A 16,484-nucleotide genomic window follows, 5' to 3' on the forward strand; every position below is an offset into this window, starting at 1 on the left:
AGGCTGATCCGCTGCCAAGACCTGAAAGATTCTAGGTGTCCAGTTCCTAGCACCACCATAGTTCTAAGCTTTCCTAGTAAAACGGCAACAATGAAGGGCACACTCAGCTGTCTGTGGATAAAGCCACTTATATTCCTTGCAGCCAACTCCCCTGAAAAAAATCCAGTAAATGTGTCATAAAAATATTTCCCAAAGGATAAGGGATTAGGTTCTTATGCTGAAATGGATACTTCAAGGGGAGGTTTCTGGACAATCAAGGACACCAAAGGGAGAAAAGTTTTGGGACGGCAATGATGCAGTTTAGCTGACCTAGTACGTGACTCACAGTCTCTCTATACGAGACGGGAACGCTCAAGGGTAGGGAGATGCAATCTTAGCTGGGAAGCGAAGGGGAGGTGAAATTGACAGTCTTCGGGGAGGAGGAGGTGAAATTAACAAACTCTCTGAGGAGCGAACCCGGCAGAGAGGTGAAATTTCTAAACGACACTTCTTGGCTAACATTGTGACTCCCTACAGTTGAGCGTCCTTGTGTAAGATGTCTAATGTAGAGAGAGACTCTCATTTTAGACATCATGTGAAACCAAAGTTTAATTAAATGAGGTTTAATGGGAATGGCTCAGCACAGGCCACTTTACTAACGACGATCATCAAGATCAGTCAAATCAGAATATTTAACACCGTTTCAAATTTGTTGAGTTAATCTGAACTATGATTTCACATGAAATGTGAATACAGACATCCCAGCTTAATCGTGGCTTGTTCCTCAATACTGCCTTCCCCAGCTACGGTACAGCCCCATAACAGGCTACTTGCCCACACATTGACTGACTGTGCAGGGAAGGAGGGTGGGCACATGTGCTGGCTCTGCCCCCATGCAATCATCAAGTAATCTGCACATGTGAATGTGTGGCGCAAGTAAGTGTCTGTGCATATGCTCCCTACCTGGGACCAGCAATGTTCAGAAAGCAGTGGCACAGATCACGAGGAAAGAGCATACATGCAAATACTTCCTCTGCATGTTTACTCCATATAGATAACTTGACGGAGTTGTGTGGAGGCAAGAGTGGGGCCCGTCTGCTCTTGCCCCTCTCCCACCCATTGTGGCCTGTCAATACATGGACAGGCCATCTACATAGGTCTAGCGAGGGCAATGAGACTAGAATTTATCAAGGAAAACCAGAATTGGAATGATTATTTACCAGGCGAACCCTCGTTTCTAGTTCAAATAAATCATGACTTCAGAATGTCTGAACCTAGGCCTCCCTTGTCTTCCTGCTATGACTGATCTGGAGAAGTAACAGATACTGATGTTTGAGTGGACAAATAACTAGGAAAAGGGTAAAGCACCCACTTCTCTACAACCACACCTGTTGCTTTTTGCTTAACCAAAATGAAATGTATAAGGGAAGTTATGTGCAACTGTCTACAAAAGGTGAATGTTTGGTCTTTATCATTCTAACCTCTGGAACATCTTGCTAGCCACTGCCAGAAAGAAATTACTAGCAAGCAAAGAGGATTCTGGCAATTTTGCCTTCATCGCCAATTGTGTTTTGTTTTACTGTTTGGACTGAGCAAAGCTCCTTATTTCTGCTAGAGATTAATCATGAATTCCTTGCATTTACAAAGTTTGCTCACAGCACGCACCACGTCAAGAAATATTATGAGTGCTGCACTCACACTGTAGAAACCAGCTCAGGGAATTGGAAGCAAGCAAATCCATTTCTAAAGACCAATGAGAACAAAAGACGACCAAGCAAACTTCTGATCCACCCACTTCCCCGAGTTCATCTGACTTCTCAAATACTAGCTTGTTCCCCTAAAGATTCTCATTTGCTATCCATTGGAGCTAGTTTGTTATAAACATTTTGGAAATTTGGAACATGTCCCTATTATAACAATTACTCTGATCCCTGTGACAGCTGAAAAACTGAGTTCCCACTCCTTCTCCCCCAGTAGAGGGTGGCTTTCATAAATCATTTTTTTAAAAATCCATATTCTTATGCTGTGTATTATATATGGGGGGGATCATCCTGGGCCGTTTCCACACGGCTTACCTTGTTCCAGAAAACAGTGAAATCTCGCACGAAATTGCACAAGATGCTGTTATCGCGTGAAAAGACGCTGTTATCGCGCAAGAAGACGCGATAACAGCGCCTTCTCGTGAGATTTCGCATGAGATTTCGCTGTTTTCCGGAACAAGGTAAGCCGTGTGGAAACGGCCCGGATGTGCAAGCCCTGGCATTGTCTTCCTGAGTTTATCCAAGAACGGCTAAGTGGCTTGAACACACAGGGATGCATGTGGCTTGAATACATGGGAGTGTTGCCAAAATAAATACATAAATTACATGTTCAAGGTGGAATCGAAGCCTGTGCAAACTCAAGAAGGTTTGAGCTTCAGTTGCTGACATTGCTTGCACTTCAGTAAGAATTCTGCATGAAATATTGGGTCGTATTCTGTAGTTCTGCTCAAGTAATAGCCACATGCTCCCCTAACACAAGAAATGTTCCTCCAACACAAAGGCTCAAAGAGCCTCTTGCCCTAGAAGATTGCTCCTTGTGCTGAAGGAACATGTTACTATTTGAGTGGCAGGATACAGCCCATTCCTTTGGCTGCAAGCATTTTTTAGCCAGGGGTCATTTCGTAGAAAAAGAGCTGGAGGAACTCATCAGCATATCTCATTAGCATATGCCATGCCCCTTGCCATCACCGGAAGTGTGTCATTAGCATAACTGATTTGCATATGCCACACCCCCTGACATCATCTATCCTGGATGTTTTGGACCCAATCCCAGCCATTCAGGGCCAAAATTGCCCGAAATGGCAAAAAGGGGCTGAAAATGGCCGGAAACGGGCCCAAAATGGTCAGGATTGGGCTGCTGCTGAGTGGAAGAGTGATCCACCACCCATCAGAGGCCCAATCCGGGCTGTTTCGGCCCCAATCCAGGCCAAAACGGACCCAAAATGGCTGGGAGTCAGGTGGGTGGGGCCACCTGTCATGTGACCTCTTTGGGGAACTGCCGGAACTGCCTTCCTGTGCGTTCCCCCTCGAAATGAGCCCTGATTTTAGCCTATCTTCTCCCATGGTCCCTGAAGCTAATGATTTATTTGTTGTTCGCTTTAACAGCTAAAATAGCTGCAGAAGCTCACAGTTCCCACCCCCTCTGTCGTGGCCTAAACAAAATTATAATCCTGCTTCCCCCTCCTCACCCAGAGGGCTGCATAGGAAAATCTTTGCAATCATTAGGGCTACGGAATGCCTCTCTGTCCAATCTTGTGTGTTGCTTGGAAATCTGGCCCTGAATCCATGATGTGGTTTTTTTGGGGAGAAATTCTAGTTCATGCTCACAACTCCTTGGCTAAGGAGCGCTTGCTAGATTCTGTGTGGGTATGTATACGCTATTGTTATCTTCACTGAGAAGCTTCCTCTAACTAGGGGAAAGCAAGGATAAAACAAGAGACATGAATTTCTATGAAGAAAGAGGGCTTCCTTTGTATGCAGAAGTTGTACAAAGGGAAGGATGAAGAAAAATGGAGAGATCTCTTCATTTCACACGTAATTGTTTAGACACAGAATTCCGCAACTTCTAGAAATACCACTAAGGTGCTGCTGAAGGGAATCTACGTTCAACAACATGTAAGACTAAGAAGTCATAGTTAGGCCAAAGGATAAACACATCATGAACATCTGAAACTCTTGTTTGTATATTGCAGAAACCGAACCTGGAGTCCTTCTATTTTGAACTAAGGTTCGGTTCATACATTATCCTCCAAGAAACCTGGAAGTGACATCAAGTACGTGCTGCACACGGAGACTCAACTAATCTCTGACAATCATACTTGTATGATTCGTGTGTGTCGCATTACACACTTTTTGGTGTGCAACCATTGCAAAAAAAAAAAAAGTCTTAGGTGTGCACTTAAAGGAAAGTGATGAGTGAAGAGGCAGTAAAATCTAAAGTGCTTTTCATCCCAGTAACTTCTTTCCTTTCCCTGAATAAAAGGAATGGGGTGCCGGAGAACTGTTTATCAGTCAACTCTGGCATGTGGTTCACCACTTCCAACATTTTATACATTTTATAATGCTTATAATATTATAAATAATGACTATTTCTTCCTCATGTTGTGCTAGAAGGCTCCTGAAGGTAGGAACAGGAAGAAGAGATGCAAAAGCAGGGGAAAGACCGCTCCTCAAGACCTGGGGAGAAACGTACATTCAGTTAATCCGTTCTAAGTCTGTTCTGTGGTCTTAGACTGGAGTAACACTGGAGAGGATTGGCTGCCATAACATTGGTGCAAGGGATGACACAACTATGAGAATGACCACTTTGGTATGATTTCTGAACATATGTTTAGTCCTGTAAGCAGGGCTTTTTTCTGGGAAAAGAGGTGGTGGAACTCAGTGGGTTGCCCTCGGAGAAAATGGTCACATGGGCTGGTGGCCCCGCCCCTGATCTCCAGACAGAGGGGAGTTGAGATTGCCCTCTGCGCCACACGGCACGGAGGGCAATCTCAACTCCCCTCTGTCTGGAGATCAGGGGGCGTGGCCACCAGCCCATGTGACAATTTTCAAGAGGTTCCGGAGCTCCGTTCCACCACGTTCCAGCTGAAAAAAAGCCCTGCCTGTAAGCATATCTGCCTACTCCACCCAGAGTATGACAAACTCATTGGGCCATGAGCAACAACTGGATTTCAAAACTTTTTTTGGGAACTGCTGGATGTCAGCATCCTGCTAAATCCTTAACTAGTATATTGATGGATGGTTGATGCCTACAGTTCAGCAGATCTGAGAAAACTTCACAAACTGTCTCCACACAAAGAATGCAAGATCTTGTTTGTCAAAAGTGGAAATGGCTACATTGTATAAAAACATGTTCTTAATTTTTTAAAAAAGTAATCTTTACAAAAAAAATCCCACCTACCCCTTATTATTATCTACAGGAGATCTCTGCCCTCAACATCTCTATATTTACATCTAGGTGACCAAATCTGATCATGAAATAAACAATATATATTTTTTTAAAAACTCATTTTTAAAAGGTTAACTAACCTAAGAAATCCTATGCCCTGTAGAAGGTCCGGTCTTTTCTATGTCTTATAATAACAAAACCAAATTCCAAAATAAAATCTACTGGCAGAGGATTCAGGAGGTATCTCCATAACATACCAGCATCCAACTACCTTCTCACAGCCTTCTTGCTGGAAAATTGTACGCTGTGACCTTCCTTTGAGTGGTTTCTGAGAGTTTCTACGTTCTTCACCTGAAGCATCACAAAGTCAGACTTCAGAGAACCTGGCAAATTCCACATATCCCATCCTACAGCTGAGAATGAAATATCCCTTTAATAATAGTATCTTCTACCACCAATATTAGAAAATATAAATAGAGGGATGGTGGGAAGAGAGATAGAAAGCCTTTGCATTCACTTGCTAAACACACATCAATTTGGAGATATCCTAAGCATGCCTACTCAAAAGTAAGTCCAATTTCGGTCAACAGGATTTACTCCCAGGAAAGCATTCTTAGGATCACAGCCCTAAAGGACTTTGGGGGCATGTTAGGTCATAGCATCAGGGACATATGAGACGGCTTTGGTTTTGAAAGGATACACATGGAAAAACTGAATGAGGACAGTGATCGTCACTCAGAGGCTTGGGTGGCTCTTCTGAACACTTTCCCCCCATGTGTCAGGAAAGTGAGCAAGCCCTTTGCCTGGTAGGCCCTGTGGCTGGCCTACTTGAAACAGCAGCCACCACCAGAGGAATGGGTGGCTCCCTGAGCTGCAGGTTTCATGCCAAGGATGGAAGTAAAATGTGGCTCTTTTAGTTGACAGTAATGGTCTCCAAGAGCTCTGGAGCGAGTACCACTGCATTAGGACACATTACTCGTATTACCTCTCCAATGAACACCAAGGCCGTTTCCAGACGGCTTACCTGCCTCCGGAATGTCGCGCCATCTTGCGGGGAAAACGTGAAATATCGCGTTTTCTCGTGCGAGTTTTGCGCGACGTCACGCAAAACTCGCGCGAGAAAACGCGATATTTCGCGTTTTCCCCCGCAAGATGGCGCGACATTCCGGAGGCAGGTAAGCCGTCTGGAAACGGCCCAAATGTCATAAGAGGGAAGAACCAAGTGCCGTAAAAGACAAATCTTTTGGGCTGAGGCTTTCTAGCCCCTAGCTGAACCTGTGATTGAGATCAGTGATTTCCAAATGACATACCTCAGAGGTCCCCAACATGTTGCCCATGGGCACCATTGTGCCTGCTGACACCTTTCCTGGTGCCCACCAAGTGTTTTTAGAAAGTAGGTGGGCTTTTGCCAATCATAGCTTCTGATTGACTATTGGAGAGTTGATTGGCTGCGCAGATTTTTAAAAACATTACTTTGGCAGAAGTTGCTTCCATAGCACAAGGATCTTCACTGTATGACTGAAGATAAGTTGTAGCAGCCATTTTGGTGGCAGGCTCTGTCTCCTGTAGCAGCCATTTGGTTGCTGTGCCCACCAAACTGTGTCAGAGCTCCAAATGTGCCCGCAGGCTCAAAAAGGTTGGGAACCCCTGATGTACCCCATAACAAGCCAAGATCAAGCACCCTCATGTGGCTCCTCCACATTAAATAAGAGAACAGTTGACATACTGTCAGTTTACAGGGAAGGTATATGAAACCACACAATTATTATGAAAGGAGGTAGCGGGAGGGAACCATGCATGTCTCTTTCCCAAATGCCTTCTGTTTCCGCAGTCAAACTGAGAATGCTTTTGGGGCTGTAAGCACTGCTAAAAAGTTGTGCTCTTACCCACTTTTTGCCATGTAGAAAGGCTATATGGCCTGTGGACATTAACAGAAATTACGCAACCTTCCTTCGGAAAAGCCACTCGGGGTGTGTTGAACAAGACTGCAGGAACATCAACTGACTGCAGGAAATTGGTGGCACTTATTTTGCAGAGATCGATGCTGTTTGGGCCAGACTGGCAGAAGAAAAAACAGAGTGGCTATCACACAGGCTTTGCAAGACTGAAAGGGGGGGGGGGAGGCTCGGGTCTCCCTTCACGGACAACATTTGCGGGCCTGTATAGAGGCCAGTTTCGGATACCTTGGGGGGGTCAAGTCTTATCCATGTGCATTGAGATAACATACTCTAGGGCCAAAATTAGCTTCTAATGGGGTATACCCCCCCCCAAAAAACACATACTTCCACTATGTACTCACTGCACTGTCCTGCACGAATACCTGTCGGCAGATCATACCAATATTGCATTGATGCTAGAAAACGCAAAGAGCAAGAACAAATCACTTCACCACCAGTGTGCTTCCGGAACCACACAAGGTGTACAAGTGTCTCCTCTCCCCCGCCCCCGCAATATCACAGTTACTATATCGCCATCGTTTAAAAATACAAAAGAAAACAAAATGCACAGTTGATAAACCCAGGCTAATATTTATATATATATATATATATATAATATAATATAATTATATATATTTATAATTCCCCACCCCTGTATGAAAGTCTGTAAAAGTTGGTGTTGTCACGGTGTGAAAACTTCTCGGAGCATAAGAGTTTAAACAATGTACCTCACTGTTTCTGTTTTAAAAAACGAGGAAAGAGCAACAAAAGTAAAGGGCTGGAGGTGCGTTTATCATCCCGTATTTCTACAGTGTTGTGTCTAAATGTTGTGCTGGCTTGAAGGAACTGGGACACACGTCGTCCTTGTCTTCCAATACTGCTCAAAAAAATCCCACCATGGTCACTGACTGGCGTCCAGAGCTGTGCTTTCCTCTTCCCCTTTGAGCTTCCCTTTCTCCTCTTCCTCCTCTTTGATGGACCCAATTTGTTCGGAGGATTGGTGCAGCACCGTTTGCTCCAGAGCTGGCTTTTCAATCCCGGCTCTCCTTTCTTCTTCCTCAATCACTTTCTTCCACATCTGATGGTTCTCCACCAGGTGGTGAGTTATCTGGCAGTAGATTTTTCTCCTCTTCTTCCCTGTAAAACACCAAAAGCGAGTGAAGCACTGAATAACTATTTAGACGGTGCCATGCAGGAAGTCAAAGAACCAGCCTCCAGGTGACATCAACAATCCAACTTATGGGGGTAAATGGAGGCGCTGGGAAAATATCGTTCAACCTCTTGCAAAAATTAATCAGGGAAGGTCATACGCTTTTCAGGCTTGCAATGCAATTAGCCTGCTGAGGCAATGAGCTCCCAAAGCTCGTTGCTCATGAAATCAGGGATATGGACATCCACGTACATGACAGCCCAAATCACAAAACTGTTCCCCTTCTTTTTTGAGAAGTTAGCTTCTTTGGGAATTAGCTATCCCTTGAGGATATATGAACAGATGAAATTGCTTTATACTAAGTCAGAGTGTTGGTCTGTCAAGATTGGCATTGAGCCAAACTACACAAGATGCCAGACACGTGTTTGTCACGTGTTGAGTCCAACAAGGTTCCCTGAGTAGTGTAGCCTTAAAAAAACCAGCTGCTCGATGAGATTCTCTGCCAGGGGAAGAGCAATGGGAGGGATTATGCCACTCTCCCTTTCAAAAAGCCTCAGCTCAGGTTTTCCTCCGGGAGCTCGGTGGTGGGCATAACAGGAGACAGGAAATCCAGGGTGGCTTTTTGCAAGAGAGAGAATCCCCACCACCACTCTTCTCCCTGGCGGAGAACTGCATCACCTGGGCATCTTGTGTTGTTTCCCTCATTGTCTACTCTGAGTGGCAGTGGTTCTCCAGGGTCTCTAGCAGAGGTCTTTTGGATCACCTCTAACCTGATACTTTGAAATGGGAATGCCAGGAATCAAACCTGAGATCTTTTGTATGCAAACCAGATGTTTTGCTACTGAGCCACACTCCTCTGTTTGGAGGCCTGTAGACCATGTGGTGCCTTGGGAAGAGAAGGGCTGTGTTTCTCCACCATGCAAATTACACTGCCAGCTTGTTAAATGGGGTGTAAATCCCAGGGCCTAAATCCCACTGAGAGCAACAGTATGGGACTTGGATTCCACTAAGTTTCACTGTTTTTAATAGGACTGAGGCCTATTTCTCATCAAGGCAGTAAACCTGGAAGGTACCATTTCAGAGACAATGTCAAGGGCTCATATGAGCAAATGGATCCATGTACCATTCCCTCCACCATGAAAACGAGACTTCAGGGAGACAGGCTCTAAGTTTAGCTTTGTTCCTGATGCACGAAGAAAATTTGCTTGGACTGAATGGTGGTTACTTTGTAGACATTCTTGTCAATTTCAGGCACTAGCACTTTAATACTGCATAGGAATTCTGATTGACCATTATTTTTGTATGATGCTTTGCCTCATGTATATGTAACCACTGTATATGTATATATTTACCATTTTTCAAGTTGTTTGGAATAATATTTATTAACTTGAATTGAACTACACTTTAATATAGTAGTTAGGTTATCACGGCTTCTTGTTTTCATTTGCCTTACTTGATTAAATAACTGCAGGATTTGAGTCCAGTGGCACCTTAGAAATCAGAAGGCATCTGAATAACAACAATAACAACAACAACAACAACAACAACAACAACAACAACAACAACAACAACAACAACAACAACATTTGATTTATATACCACCCTTCAGGACAACTTAATGCCCACTCAGAGCGGTTTACAAAGTATGCCATTATTATCCCCACACCACCCACCCTGTGAGGTGGGTGGGGCTGAGAGAGCTCCAAGAGAGCTGTGACTAGCCCAAGGTCACCCAGCTGGCTTCAAGCGGAGGAGTGGGGAATCAAACCTGGTTCTCCAGATTACAGTCCCGCGCTCTTAACCACTACACCAAACTGGCTCTCTCTTACTGACTCTTAAAAGCTTACACGCTGAAAGTCTTGTTGGTCTCTAAGGTGCCACTGGACTCCAACCCTGCTGTTCTACTGCAGACCAACAGGGCTACCCACCTAAACTATCCTCTTGATTAAACAATTTCAGTTCACTATCAGCTGATTGTCCTTTTAAGTGAGTAAATTAAAATAAATATGCCTAATATCTAAGCCAAAGTTTAGGTATCTTTGACGTACTAAGGAAAGTTACCATGTGTTATGAGGAGAAAAAGCCATTTGTACTATTTTCTGTTACCAACAGTCTTGAAAAACAAAACCCTTCACCTTCAGCCTCACCAATTAACATTGGCCCTCACTGATTAATAGAGGTCCAGTTGATCAGAATACTTATTACACTGACTAAAACTGCGAAGTGCCATTGACATTCTTGTTTGCTAATAGAATGCTTTGGGATCGGACCAGTGCAAAGAATGTCCCACACTGCCAAGGGAACATGTGAATTCATTTGAGGGGGAAGGACAGGTACAGTTCCCCAGGCCTGGAGGCACAAAGTGTTCTGGCCTGGCCTGTTCGCTCATCAGTACAATACGATTGATTTGTGACGTTTCACAAATAAAGCAGAACATCTGCTTTCATGACTCATCAGATCAGTGTAGGCCGGATGAGTTGGCTCTATGTTACAGGTCCAGAGAAATGAAGCAGGCAATTTCTTGATAACGATCCTAGTGGAACAAACTCAGACCCCCACACCCCTCCCACATAATATTCTCGAGAACGGCAGCTACTTTGAATAACAAATCTCTTCAAGAGTTTTAGGACAAGGAGAGTAGAAGAGAAAAACTAAAGTTTTTTTTTAAAAAAATCGCAAAACGGTGAGGAATATTTGGTTCCAAAGAAATGTGTGCGTAGATTTGCAGGTGGTTCTGTGTCGGGAGCCAAATTGTTGAGTCCTTGAAGTTTTTTCTTTTTCTTTCAATGCAAACAAAGAGCTTTTTCTCTCTGGCACAGCCCAAATCCAGCTCAGTCCTTCATTAGAAGGCCTTCAGTTCCCAGTGGGGAACTTTCAGGTTTATTCAGCAGAAACCTCTATTCTGCACTGCACACCATGTCAGAACATTCCATCCCCAGTTTCCTGGGAGACACTCCCTCCCAAATCCAGCATTCTCCACAGAGGTCATTAGAGCACTTATTATACTTTGAAGTGTTGTTGGAAAATCATGACAGAGCCACTCAGGTTATATACCACTTGGCGCATTTAGGTCACCTTATACAGGTCTGTGGAAATGTAAGATGCTAGTAACGTTTTTTAAAAAAACGCTTCCTGAGGGTCTCTTCACCCCTTGATGTCACTCACACCCTCAGGATGCCACTGCCTGTTGACTAAGGATGCTCTGTAATCTCAGCTAGTTAGTGTCTAAATGATTTTGGTGCCTCACAGCAAAAGCAAAATAATACCTTCCTTTGGCAGTAGATAATAAATATAACAATAATAACATTCGATTTATATACCACCCTTCAGGATGACTTAACACCCACTCAGAGTGGTTTACAAAGCATGTTACTATTATCCCCACAACAAAACACCCTGTGAGGTGGGTGGGGCTGAGAGAGCTAGAAGCTGCAACTGACCCAAGGTCACCCAGCTGGCTACAATGAAATAACTACAACATATTATCCTTTAATGGTGGTCAAATTCTGCTGTCAGAGGCAATTGATTGACTGTTTAGGGCTGGCTGGCAGTTCCAAGCGGCATCCTACGTAATTTAAACCAAAGTTTCTATCGTTCCTCTGAAGCAATGCATTTGAGGCAACGTTTGGTAAAGATCACACAGATCATAAGTGTCTCTTAACGACTGTAAGTGTAAGGAGATAATTTGTGTGGCATGACTGTGAAATTAGGCATATTAAGAATATTGTCAAAGCCAGCTTCCACTATGCTTTGTTCCAGGCTATTCACCACATATACCAGTAACTAAACTCTTCACATGCCTCTCCCCCTCCAGCAAAGAGGGTTAACCAAGCCATCAGGATTGAAGAAAACTTTCCATTCTATGAAGACCACGGCTCATTTTGAGGGGGAACGCACTGAAACGATCCAGCAGTTCCCCCAAGTCAGGTGGCCCCGCCTACCTGACTTTAGGGCTGTTTAGGCCTCGACTGGGGCCAAAATGTCCCAAATCCGAGCCAAAACAGCCTGGATCAGGTCAGTGTTGCCCAACTGGCACTGACCCAATCCTGGATGTTTTGTCCCCGGTCAGGGCCGAAACGGGCCCAAAATGGCCATTTTGGGACTGTTTTGGCCTGGATCAGGTCAGTGCCAGGTGGGGGAAGCCTCCCCCAACCAGCACCAACCTGGTACCGGACATTTCGGCCCCAAACCAGGTCAAAATGGGCCCAAAATAGCCTCCCCCATCTGGCATCAACCCAGTCCCAGCTGTTTCGGCCCCCATCTGGGCTGAAATGGGCCAAAATTGGCCATTTTGGGCCACTTTGGCCTGGATAAGGGCCGAAATGGCCTGAAATGGGGCCAAAACAGCCCAGATTGGGTCAGTGCTGGGAGGGGGAAGCCTCCTCCACCTAGCACCAACCTGGTCCTGGCTGTTTCGGCCCTGATCCGGGGCGGAAAGGGCCCCAAATGGCCATTTTCATCCATTTGGGGCCCATTTTTTGGTCGAACAGGCCCAGAAAGGGGCCAACATGGCCCAGATCGGGTTAGTACCAGGTGGGGGAAGCCTCCGCTGCAGGGCGCTGACCCGGTCCTGGCCCTTTCGTCCCTGATCCAGGCCAAAATGGACCAAAAATGGCCATTTTCAGCTATTTTGGCCCCATTCCCGCTGGGATCAGGGCCGGAACGGCCGGGATTGGGTCCGTGCCGGGTAGGGGAATCCTTCTATGCCTGGCACTGACCTGGTCCTGGCTGTTTTGGCCCTGATCCGGCCCCAAACAGGGCCCAAATGGCCATTTTTGGACATTTGGGGCCCGTTTCAGGCAGGATCAGGACCAAAACCACCAGGACTGGGTTGGTAACTAGTGGGGGACCCCTCCTCTGCCCAGCACTGACCGGATCTGTACTGCTTTGGATCCGATCCAGGCCAAAATGTGCCTCAAATGGCCATTTTGAGCCATTTTGGGCCTGTTTCGGCCTGGGTTGGGGCCAAAAGGGCCCTGATTGGGCCACTGCCAGGTGGGGGAACACTCCCCCATCTGGCATCAGCCAAATCACAGCCGTTTTGGCCCAATCAAGGGGTATGGCACATGCTAATGAGTTATGCTAATGAGTTCGTTTTCCCACGAAATAACCCCGATCAAGACAGTCCATAGGGTGAATCTCTGTCAACTAACAAACTGTCATTTTAAGCAACTTCTGTGCACTCACTGTAAAGAGTAGATGAGCAATTCCCAAGCTATTTGTTGGGCAAGCATGCTAGAAAGGAATAACTGGTGTGCTTCAAGAAATGAGTTGATTAAATCTTTAAAGGCTCCCACAAATTTGAATGCCCTCGTTTCTGGGAGGCTGCCCAATGAATCCCTGCATAATTGCGCTGGCATTGCTTCCTTTCACTCAGCCTCTACTGGTACCTGGTCATTCTACCATGTCTCTGAGGACAATGCAATTGAATCACTCAGTAATCTAGGCACAGAAACACAGTAGAACTCTCTACCCTCAAAGGAGGCAGCCTGTTGCATTTCTTCATGAGTCACTGCTCTGGCTTGTCTTCTTGCTGTTGGCAGTAACAAATGGGGACAGGCTTTTCTAAGAGTGGATGATTCTTAGCTCTAGGTGCTTTGAGGGAGTATGAGTGAACTGAAGCTACAATTTTAATTCAGGAAAAAAAATACATCTGGGCCCTTGGGAGTCTGAGCAACCCAGAGAGCAGCCCTTGAAGAGTCAATAAGCCAAGATGGCTCACGGCCCTCAATAGACAACAGCATTGTCCCATCCCAGTTTAAATTATTATCAGAATCAGCTGCAAAATACATTCTTCTGTAAACACACAGCAAAATTTTTCAAGTCTTATAACTTAAAGTGGATTTTACTGTTATTTATCAAGGTCATTCTCCTGGCCAGGTAGACTCTCTGGGTTGGATCCATTCCCCTTTTCATCACATTGTGACAAAGGGAAGAAGAGGTCCCTTTTGACTGCCCAAAAGGCTGTTAGTGATCTTGAGACCTGCACTGACGAAAGCCATAAGGTACACACGCTGTTGCAAGGAAAATTGGGTGAGATTGAACTAAAAAACTAGCTGGATCCAACCCACATTTCAGAGTGACAGGACAAATAGCTTGGATTTTATGATAAATTGAACGTTCAGGTATTGTAACAGTAGAAAACTTGGAAGTGAGATTGTTTACCGAAGGAATTGAGAAGTCTTGAAAAGTCTTAAAATTAGAAATTTGTTGCAGAATGACTCATTGTACCTTTAAGAGATTTCTGGTTTATCTAATATATGAAAGGCTTGCAGCTGTATCCCGTTTATTATTACTAAAGAGTTTTTACTATGTGTCCTTGTATATATATATATAATTGCCCTCCATGTGGGAATATTTTACCATTGCTTATCTTATCCTTCAATATTCAGTGATGCACTTGGAATTGTACAGTTAGTGTTTTTGCTATTCTTTGCCATTATATATCATAAACTTTATAATTGTGTTGCCATTATATATCATAAACTTTATAATTGTGGAGTCGTTTTTGATAGCAGATTTTGTTTGTAGATAAGAGAAACTGCGATGAAGACCAATTTGAAATGGGAATGGAGCTAGCAACCCATCTGAACTGATTTGTTACTGCTGGGAGAAGATTTGTTGTAAGAAGAGGTGAATACTGAATTGTTATTGTTGAAAGAAGAGTTGTGAACTGGAATTGTTACTGCCTTAAGGGTATCTCCTATTGGAAGAAATACTTGATATGTTATTTTTGAAGTGGGAAACCTTTGTATTTTAATGGTTTGAATATACATATACCATTGTTTGTTATTTCACAACAATATTTATATGGACTATTAAATTGTCAACATTGCGGTATTTGTACCCTTTAGCCATGTACTTTGTACTCTATTCATAGGTTTATTTGTGGCTGGGCTACTGTCCTTATTATTGACTAATGGAACCCAATCTGTAGGTCCAGGATATTTTGCTCTTTGACCTACAAGAAGTACAGGGTCATTTACATGTGGCTCCCCAACGTTCTGCCATTTAGCCGCTACTTAGGACCAGGCCATCCTTTGACTCCAGAAGTTGAACCTTATTGTATGTTTAAGGTCATTCTCTGGATATTTCGTTTCTACAGGTTATATTCTGAAATGCTTGTTCACTAAAGAAAAATAGAGATCCATAGTTATCAATATGAGATTGTAAACACACATCATGCGTGATCCAACCCTAGAATGCTCAATGCGGGTTAACGATTTAGATACACAGGGGAAAATAGCGAAATCCATCCGATTTAAATATATGCAAATAACATACTTGATTCGGGATTTTCACAGGTGTCCATTTCCGCTGCATCATCTTCCTCCTGTTCATCAGTATCTCCTGACTCATCGTTGTCTTCAACCCACTTCCCTGGCATTAGCCCTGCCGAGTCATAGGAGTTGCACAGTGGTCCCACAATGTGAGAGATGAAAGATTCCTGGAGGTTTGCCAGCTGAGGCGCTGAACGGTCCATGAATGGGCTGATAGGGAGGCCTAAACTGGTTTCTTCATCGCCCTTTGAGATTAAGAGAAACTTTGTTACTATTTCTCTCCATGTGATGTTCCATGGACCTTATCATGTTTCCACTACTATGCTTACCTGGGAATTCACCCAGTCACTTTGATACACCTCATGAAAACCAGGAAAGCCGGGACAGAGTTAGGGTTCAGTTTTCTCCAAACCAGCAGTCATGTCCTTCATTTTTTATGAAACTCTAAAAGTCAATCCAGTTGAACCTTGTGATGTCCCTACCCAACCAATCAAAATCCTGACTGGAGTAACATGATGCAGTGTAAACATCAGAACCAAGTTGAGAGGCTAGTACTGAAACATATGAAGTGGGCAAGCAAGTCTATAGGGAGCTACTTGAATTTTAATATTGGTGGTCCCATTTTCCCTACCTGGTATCGTTGCATAGCCCAATACCACTTGGTAACCTGCTTCCCTCTTCCACCCATTCTATCAGTTTAGGCAAGCTCTTTAGAGTAGGGTGGGGATTTATATTTTGAAGCATATTAATTAGGATTGTTCATCTTTTTAAAGTTTGGAATGTTTTATATGTGTTTTCTGATACTGTCACCCAACCACAGCATTCAAGGAAGGGCCATAATTTTGAACAAGGACAGACAATCCGTTTGCCTTTGTTGTCTGCCTGCAAATGAAGCCTTGATTTATGGATTTAATAACATGAAATCAGATCTCTGTTTTCACTTGTACCTTCTTATTTCCCTCATCTAAAATGCATGTAGGGAAACCACTGGCTGGTAAATTTTGTGAACTGATACATTCAAGTGTTTTCTTCACTTTTTTGGACTATTGTGTTATCAAATATATAGTAAAACTTGAGGGTTCCCGGTGGGGAAAAAATTGCGTGACTCGCAACACAAAAAACAGTTTTCCACACTGCACAAAAATCAACAGTCAATGAGCTTAGAAGGGTGTATCTCTACTTAGGGTTGCACTGTAACTTATGGAATTC

At 44.1% G+C, this 16,484-nt stretch overlaps 1 protein-coding gene across 1 annotated transcript in view; it reads right to left on the bottom strand.

The window, feature by feature from the left end:
* Nucleotides 1-7,801: 7,801 nt before the first annotated feature.
* PDE3A (phosphodiesterase 3A) overlaps nt 7,802-16,484 on the bottom strand; it is a 344,335-nt gene continuing 335,652 nt past the window's right edge. Inside the window, exons 15-17 of the mRNA XM_054988597.1 lie at nt 15,280-15,520; nt 8,428-8,494; nt 7,802-7,982 (exon numbers count right to left, since the gene is read on the bottom strand). Of these exons, the coding sequence (XP_054844572.1) occupies nt 7,904-7,982; nt 8,428-8,494; nt 15,280-15,520 (387 nt within the window). The 3' untranslated portion in view covers nt 7,802-7,903. The remainder of the gene's footprint in view (nt 7,983-8,427; nt 8,495-15,279; nt 15,521-16,484) is intronic.

Source organism: Eublepharis macularius, chromosome 9, assembly GCF_028583425.1.
Source record: "Eublepharis macularius isolate TG4126 chromosome 9, MPM_Emac_v1.0, whole genome shotgun sequence".
NCBI classification, from domain to species: Eukaryota; Metazoa; Chordata; class Lepidosauria; order Squamata; family Eublepharidae; genus Eublepharis; species Eublepharis macularius.